The sequence below is a fragment of the Aplysia californica genome, unplaced genomic scaffold (genome assembly GCF_000002075.1).
Source record: "Aplysia californica isolate F4 #8 unplaced genomic scaffold, AplCal3.0 scaffold00536, whole genome shotgun sequence".
Taxonomy (NCBI): domain Eukaryota; kingdom Metazoa; phylum Mollusca; class Gastropoda; order Aplysiida; family Aplysiidae; genus Aplysia; species Aplysia californica.
Window position 1 is genome coordinate 408,791 of NW_004797806.1, and position 9,298 is coordinate 418,088.

General features: G+C 41.4%; 1 protein-coding gene across 1 annotated transcript in view; it reads right to left on the reverse strand.

Moving 5' to 3' along the window:
- Positions 1-12: 12 nt before the first annotated feature.
- Positions 13-9,298, reverse strand: part of LOC101857591 — a gene marked incomplete in the record, with an annotated part of 154,189 nt that continues 144,903 nt past the window's right edge. The window contains 6 exon segments of the mRNA XM_035971917.1: positions 13-1,170; positions 2,471-2,545; positions 3,297-3,548; positions 4,922-5,069; positions 5,952-6,079; positions 6,651-6,725. Of these exon segments, the coding sequence (XP_035827810.1) occupies positions 961-1,170; positions 2,471-2,545; positions 3,297-3,548; positions 4,922-5,069; positions 5,952-6,079; positions 6,651-6,725 (888 nt within the window).

Genomic DNA, 9,298 nt, shown 5'->3' on the forward strand with positions numbered 1-9,298 from the left:
TGTGTGTGTATGTGTGTGTGTGTATGTATGTGTGTATGTGTGTGTGTGTGTGTGTGTGTGTGTGTGTGTGTGTGGTTCATAAAAACCTCAAATGTTTCAATGGAAAAGGCATGCATTCTTCCATGTATGTGGAGAGAAATGTTTTTGTCCACAAGATGCCAGAAATAAGCAGAGACTGCAGAATGTAAGAAAGACAGTCTTTGAGGATGAACGTTTCATCACAGAACACAGGATGTGTCTAATATAATGTATACTAGCAATTTGTTCCCATTACTTCTAAAAATCTGTTTGTTTTACAGAGCACATATATTTGAATTGTATCCAAGGGCTGATTTCATACCATCTGCTCCACTTTACATTATGAAGGGTGCGGATAGACTTGGACAAGCCCTGAAAAAACTTTGATAACAGTTTGGAAATATGCATTGCTCAACTGTGTTTTCATAAGATACCCACACTAAATATTTCTCCTTTCCAAAAGTCAAATAAAATACACAATTATCCTCCGGTCTGTCTATTGGCCGTAACCTGAGTGCCTGTGTGAAGTAAAAACAAGACATACTTGAATGCTAGGTCCTCACCCTTACCTTTCACTTAATAAGTTTTAGTATGAGCGTTAAGTTACAGCACTTTTAACACAAATAGGTCACACAAGTGCCACAGATTAGAGGGGTGTTACAAAAGAGCAACACACAAAGAAAAGGAGGAGGAGGAGAGATAGAGAGATGTATTCTCTCACTTTGTATGAAAAAGAAAGGAAGACAGTGCACTGCCAGAGAGCAGATACTGATATATTGCTTTGGTTTGGAAGTGGAGGAATGAAGGAATGAAGCGTACCACAAACTGGGATGATGGCGGTGGAGTCAACGAAGGACCGGAAGAAAGACAAACTGCTGCTTGGACCACAACAGGAAAAAAAAAGTAAGGGGGCTTGGGGAGAAGGGGAGGGGGTGGGGGGTGTCATACATCTGTCTCCTGAACGATTCTGTCTCCGATCACACGAGGTTTTGGGTGGGTCCCGGACGAAGAAGACGAAGTTGAGCCTTGCCCGTGTGACCTTGACCGTGGCCTTGCTGGGGTCGACTTGGGTGTCCACCTCGGTTTGGCCGGTCCGGTTGGGGTGGACGAGTCAAGTTGTTGTTTCAGCAGCTGGATCTCTCGATCTTTGTCCTGATGGAAGAATCACACAGATGTTGATTGGTGGGTAGGTAGACACAACGTAGTGGTACTCTTCTTCAACAGGAAAACAGGAAGTGCGATTATTATTGTAAAAAAGGGGATCATCCTGATCCAGCATTCATGACAACAGAACATGTAAATCGCATTACAATATTTCATAATATAATAATAATAATGATATATGGCTATGAGAACAGATAACTATATATATATAAAACCAGGTATACCTCTTTAAGGTGAGTTTATCTATTGACAACAGAAAGGTTTCTTTATCTTATATCACTCAACTACAGGATCCCTGATGGCAATGTCTTACTCCTGCCCCTACCATACACAACATCCTATAACAGCAGCAAAGAACGAATCTTGAAAACCTTGACTTTTTTGGACATGGTATTGTGACACGATACCAATAACTCCGCAAGCCCGAAAATTGACGAGGGCCCGATTCCATCGTGTCGTGACACATGACGTAGTGGAATTAGGCGCTCGCCAATTTTTGGGCATATGGGGTTATCCATACCATCTTTAAGCCTGTTCATTTGCCTTCCTTTTGGTGAAAAAAATATCAATCTATGCAGAATAGAAATTGAAATATTCGTGATTGAAGGAGGTCAGGGGCTCCTAGTTTCAAATGTAAAATTAGCGAGAAAGTGGCCGAAAAAAATTTGGTGATTTCCAAAGCTTGAGAGCCTTTGGAAACTGAAAATTTACATTTATTGTGCTTTTAGTCAATGTTTTTTTCAGTAAAATCCACACAGAAATGTTTTTTTAAATGAACGTAAAAGGTGTTGAGTCAATAAAACAAAATTAGACGACCAGAAAAAAGGCAGTTTTTTCGATTTCAATATTTTGACAAGGGCCCGATTCCATTGCGTCGTGACACATATATTAATTAATGTGACGAACGCGAAGAACTTGGGCTCTTGGACCAAAATGCTGGACTCTCACAAATTTTGTATGACCTTTTTCCAACTGTGTAGAGTTTTAAATAATAGATCTTTGTGACATCATTTCTTAATTCATTGCACTTTTTTTTTCTTTTTGATTACTGCTAATTATACTGCTAGTTAATTTCGTTCAAAGCAATACACACAATTAAGGCAGACTTGCAGCAACAGTCCAATCAGTGCCAATTTACTGGCACAAAATACTGAAAAAGTCACACATCCAAAAACGTCCTCCTCACTATAGTTCCAACATTAAAATCCTGTATAAAAGTAAAAGGCGAAACATAATTAAAAGTTACGATTTTGTAGTCATCGTCACACATTCAAGGTCAAGGACAAACCTGCAGATCTGCTTCAAGCCTGCGAGTGCTCGCTCTGATCTCATTCTGAACTTCGGATAGAAGAGAGCTCTTGATCTGAGGATTTAATAATTATAAATTTAGTTAGCTGTCACGCATGAATTCAGACCAATTTTGATTTTTCAGATTACGGCGTCTAAAGAAAAGATCACCTCAAGAACTCAATACAGAACAAGAAAAAGAACAGGTCACTAACAGACAATTGTAAATGATGTAGCTAAAATATTCAATAGCCTTGATAAAACGCTTTTATGCAAAAAAAAAATCTGAAATTATGCCAAAATTGTGAAATTATGCGATTCTGTTAATTTCAACAAAGAATGATAAAGGAAATAATTAAAAATTATGCAAAAATCATCAAATTTAGCTAACAGGACAATGACCTGTACAAACAACCACTTCCCACTTCTCCCTTAGCTTTAAACAATATATAACACACTGTCCTAGAGGGCCACCTGTCCAAAATGACCACTTTTCTCCCCCTGACAATGAACTGATTGTCTTGAACAAGTTGGACTATACAAGTAAAAGGCTAGAACTCATATGGCTGTTTTATGCAAGAAAAATTCTGAAATTATGCAAACTGAGCCCAAAAATGTGAAATTATGCCATTCTGTTAATTTTAACAAAGAATGATAAAGGAAAATAATCAGAAATTATGCAAAAAAATTATCAAATTTTGCTAAATTATGAGGGGTGCATAAAACCACGGGGACAGATATGGCTGCTGGATCGGAAAAGTAAAGTGAAAGTAAAGTATACACATGTATAACCATTTGAAAAGATTTTTCTAAAAGCAGCAACTTACTTGTTCGAGGCTCACATTCAAATCCTTCGGTAAGTTGGACGTTGATGAACTCTGGAACCGTCGTGTCATCCCGCCCCTCGGCATCCATCCGTGTGAGGGGAGGTAAGCCGAGCGACCGTGTCTGCCGTCCCTCTCCAGGAGGTAAGGGTCATCCTCGTAGTCCTCCATCTCGTCCTCACCGTTGTCCTCGCCATCGGGCCGTGTGTTGGACAACTGTTGCTGGTACAGCTGCTCCTTGATCAGGTCTATCATCTGAAAGGGGGACATGGCAAATTAATTTTGTTTCAGAAAGAGCATTTATTAAGATTCACAGGGTAAAAGATCCAGGGGAGGACCACGTGGAACCTGGAGAAGAGTCACAGAAATTGATGTACAGAAAAGTGGGAAGACATAGAATAATATCAAGAGGCTAGCCCAGAATAGGGATAGGTGGAAAGTGTTTGTCCATGGCCTATAATCCTGATAAAGAGAAAGGCGATGACGATGATGACGATAATGATGATGATGAATCTAAGAGAGTGTTATGGCATCTGCAACATAATTAGGTCTTATAAGTGCTGGAGATTAGAGGTGTTACAAGAGAATAGTAAAGACAAAAAAGGGAGAGACATGGACGATAGATGTTTGATAGGAAAAGAGGAGCAAACCACACCAGAGCACCCGCCAACCACCCATGGCAAATGTCAGAGGGTGAGATGACCCCCTCCTTTGTACAGTAAAACCTCTGTAGAGCATACATGTTGAAAGCGTGCTATCGGCTTTTAGTTTTTTAGTTTTAGTAAGAGTTTTACGGCACTTGCAACACAATAAGGTCATATAAGTGCTGAAGATTAGAGGTGTTACAAGAGAGTAACAAACATAAAATAGAAGGAGGAGGAGAGATCAGGACGATAGACGTTTGATAGGAAAGAAGAAGCAAACCACACCAGAGCACCCGCCAACCACCCACGTGCTATCGGCTGTAACATTCACTTTCTTAAAACCCAAGTTCCATTTAGTATTTTGACTCCTCTTGGTTTGTTTTAGTAAGTGTTTTACGGCACTCGCAACACAATAAGATCGTGCCGAAGATTAGAGGAGTTACAAGAGAATAACAAACAAAAAAAATAAGGAGGGGAGATAAAGACGATAGACGTTTGATAGGAAAGAAGAGGCACACACATTGGCTAAGATGTTCAAAATCTTGTCACCTTCTTGTTTGTTTGAGTAGGTGTTTTACAGCACTATCGACTCAGTTTTGGTCAAGTCGACTATTTCCACACCCAGTCAGGTACATTCAACGTTGTAACATCAGATTATGTAACAACAAACAAAATTACATGAAGTCGGGACTGGTTGTGGTGTTGTGTTTCTGATAAGACTGTCACATTCCTGACTGTAGAATCTGGGACAGTCCCGTGGAATTTGGAACAGTCGGCAAGCCTCTGTGTGTGTGTGTGTGTGCGTGTGTGCGTGTGTGTGTACGTGTGCGTGTGCGTGTGTGTGTGGGTGTGTGTGTGTGTGCGTGTGCGTTTGTTGCGCGCACATGTGTGGGCGTGTGTCTGTTAACATGCATGTGTCTGTGTGCATATGTGTGTGTTTGCGCATGTGTGTGTGTGTGGGCATGTGTGTGTGCACATATTTACCTTGTTGATGACCCCGATGCTGGACATGAGGGAGTGGAAGTCGTTCCCGGCGTGCACCGACTTGACCCGAGCCAGGAGCAGGTGTTCCATCTCCATGATCTGACCTTTGACCTCGCCGTACAGCCACTCCATCTCCTCAACCTCCTCTCTGGGGACACGCACAAGCAATAGTTTTTGAATAAGAACTTTTTAGTTTTAGTAAGAGTTTTACGGCACTTGAAACACAATATGGTCATATAAGATAAGTGCCGAAGATTAGATGTGTTACAAGAGAGTAACATACACAAAAAAAGAAGGACGAGTTTAGTTTTAGTAACAGTTTTACGGCACTTGTTTTTAGTTTTAGTAGAGGTTTTACGGCGCTCGCAACTGCATAAGGTCATGTGAGTGCCGAAGTCAACAGAGAAGTCAAACGGAGAAATCAGGCTTCCTCTGCTCACCTGTCTAGCCTCAACAGCACAAAGTCTGCTTCCACTATCAAGGCATCCCGGAAATAGCAGTTCACAAGAGAGTGACAAACATACAACAGAAATGGAGGAAAAAAGACAATAGGATGAGGAAAGAAAAAGTAGCAGTTACCCCTATGTTGTTCTGGCACAGTAGGAGCAGTAAATTGATAAATCATTAACACTTCTACTGTGCATAAGAACTTGTTGATATTCCCCCCTTTGGGAATGGAGTAAGAACTTTACAGCATTTGCAACACAATTAGGTCATAGAAGTACCAAAGATTAGAGACATTACTAAAGAGTAACCTGATCAGAAAAAGAGGAGAGATCATAAGGACGACAAAGCCCTCACCATCCACCAAGCAGTAGGTCTTATACAGATTAGAGTCCCTGAACCTTCCATTGTCTACACAAAGCTGTTGCAAAATCTCAGAACATTTCATTGTCTACACTGGACTGTTGCAAAATCTCAGAACAGTTCATTGTCTACACTGGACTGTTGCAAAATCTCAGAACATTTCATTGTCTACACTGGACTGTTGCAAGATCTCTGAGCCTTTCATTCCCCAAACAGGACCCACCTCTCCTCCTCTGTCATGTCATCATAAGCAGCCTGATAATCCACCATGAACGACGTCTCCATAATGCTCAGCTCAGTCTTGTACTTTTGTAGTGAATACTGCAGCAGACGATTCTCCTCTTGCAGTCGCTGATGAGTGGAATTTTACAAAAGAGTTAACAGTTTTGATATAATTCATAATATATAATCATAAAATGTGAAAAAGCAGGATCATTTAACATACAAGAGTTACGCTCCTGCGGCTTTTATTATAACAATAACAAACTGAAACTTGCTCCTTTGAAAAGAGATATTTACTTTAAATACTTATAAAACAGCCAGTTCACATTTCTTTCGTCCCTTTTTTACACTCCTATCAAATTGCATTTTTGTCTCTCTGGAGTTACATTTTAGCAAAGCCTTCTTAGCATAATACTGAACATTAAAAAATCTGGCAAAAATATTGATACAACAAGAATATTAAAAAAGTCACTGGACTTAGTATTCCAGCCATTGAAAAGTATTCTCCATACATCTCAACACATTCACAAAAACAACAGTACAAAGTTATAGGTGCACAACAGTACAAAGTTATAGGTGCACTGTACAAATATTGATACTTTCATTAAATTAAAAAAAAAAACATCTCAGAAATGGCTATTTCATAAAGAAAAGACATCAAGACAGAAAAGTGTCCTAAAGTCACTGAGTAAGTAATCACCTTTCTCTTGCCCAGCACTGACCACTCTTTGAACACTCGTCGCGGGCGGTAATGAGCACCTGCCCGTCTCTTTCCCTGATTCACATACAAAAACAAATTACACATTACAAGTTATGCTGATGGTGGCTAAACATAAAAATGAAATTGGTTTGAGACAATTGCAACATAAAAATTTAACTTATTGTGACAAAAAAAGATAAAGTGTGGAATATAGGCACCAATTTAGCTCTTCCAGTTAGTAAACATTCCTTTACTGATCTTTCCTTTTTACTTTGATACAATAACTGTGTTTAGAGGGCTATTAAAGATTTTTTTAAATGTCATGAAACAATGAACAAAGTGCATTTGAAAACAATTATTCTGACACACTATAAAGTGATCATAAATTTCTCTTTTAAGAAATAACAACATTGGAATTGGAAAGACTCTACTGGACATTTCCGCTTTGTGCTTTGAAGATTACTAAACACAGAAATATGAAAACAGGAGTACTTGGCCCTGCTCATAAATAACGGTAATTTAAAGTTAGAAAAGAGGAAAACTGACAGAAAAAAGCAACAGAAGGAAAGAAAAGGAGGACCTACCAGTGGTTCCCACCAAGCACCCGCTAAATATAGCCAGGGAAAAGTAGAAAGGAAAAATGAAGCTGAGGATTCCCAAAGGCAAAAAAATGTATTTTAGAGTCTTATTTTATACCCCTTTCCACTGTGAACTGTTCATTACTCCTGATGCGGAATGAGGAGTCTGCAAAGTTAAATCTGCATTTGAAAAAGAGCAGTGAAGATAAATCAAAAACCCAACCTGCCTTGTGGATGAAATTAACTTACTTTCCATTTCCACTACAAAACACTGAGTTGTCTCACCTTGAAGTACATCGGCTGATTGATCATTCTGGCCAGTTTGCGGGCATCCAAAACTCCCGTCTTTGTGTGACCTTCAGGGGAGGATTGGATTGAGAAATCAGAGCTGGTCTCAGCCATCGATGACAGAGTATCGAGATCATCGGATGTTCTTGAGAGCGCACTGGGGGGCAGAGAGTAAGCATACCCAGCACCGGCGTTCTGATTAAACCAGTGCGGCACGTGCTGCCATTGAGAGAAATCCTCGGTGGAACCTCCTCTCCCCCTTTGTCCGTCTCTGAAAACAGCCGGATGTTGGACGTACGCACGCCCCTGGTTGCTACTGTGCAACGCGTTCTGTCGATTCTGAAGTGGGAAGCTCCCGTCTATCTGGACTCCAAAGAGTGAATCATCTTCCAGTATATCACACGACTTCTGCCGAGAGGTGGTCGGGGGATCACGGGGTGTGCTATGCTGTTGCTGGCGGCTGTTGGATTCAAATCCAGAAAGGTTACCCGCGAGAGGCGGGAAATTGAACCCCTCGCCTCCCTTGTATCTTTTTGGCGTTGTGGTCATGGTAACAGTGGTGCGTTGAACCAGCGGGCTGGGAGGGATGTTGATGGTGCTGATTTGTGTGGTTGAGCTGGTGGAAGGTGTGTGCCCGGAGGCGGAGGGGGATGTTTTTGGAGTCTGTGACAATCCGGGAATATCTTTTTGCTTTGCGTTTGTTGCTTGAGCAAGCTCCTCGGACAGAGGAACGTCATTTCTTGTGTCTCGGTCCAGGCCGTCGTCAGACAGTCCACTTGTACTCCGCATGCGGACAGGCCGAACACGATAGGACACCTGAGAAATATGCCGTGAAGCTCCCGGGTGTATTTGGTGGCTATATAACGGGGAAGTAAAAATCTTATTCGAGTCATCAGCTCTAGGCAGATATCCTTGATCACTTTTGCTTTGGGCCTGGCCTCCATGCGGCTGACGAGAGCCCTGGGGCCGAGAAATACCATCTTGGTTTTCAAAATAAGAATTGTTGACATTCTGAGCGCGTCTGAATTCCGCAGCATTAGCAGCATTGTAAGTAGGAAGTCTTGGGTCGTACACTGTCACTGCATGCTCAAACGCCAAAGAGGGCTCAGCAGGGTAAGCAGCCTTGTTATTTCTGGCCTGGAGGTAAGCGACAGTATCAGCCTCATCTACAAAGTAGCCCGTGTTCGGTACACTGAACCCCCGAGCCCTCCTGAACTGTGTCCCAGAGGGCTCGTCGTGGGTCTCGGCACCCGGCCGGATCCTGTACCGCAATCCAAGGTCATCCACAGGTTGGGTGTTGAGCGGGGGAATGTAACACATGCTCACGTAGCGTGCTGGTTTGTTAGAGTCGTCTTCACTTGTCTGAGTTTTGGCTACTGGACGTGGGCTATCTTTCGCTGCCCCTGCGACACTTTGGCTGATCTGTGAAAAGGAGGAAGAACGAAATGATGCATGTATGGAATAGTTACTGTCATACTGAACTCCATGAAATAGCAAATATCCACACAAACACACTTTAATGAAGAGCAAAAAGTCAATACTTGCCAGACCAAATAGGGATAGCCTAATAAAGAATTAATGGCTACAACAAAAAGCATCATTGGACCTTCTGTGGTCACAGGAGGAATATTGATGGACATTTATGAAGTCAAGAAAAAAAACATGTGAGGCAGCGGAGTGGAATCAGGCTCTCGTCAATTTTGGGGCATGTAGATTTATTGGTATCACCCTAAAGCTTGTTCGCTTGTCTTTATTTTGATGAAAAAAATATCAATTTATCTT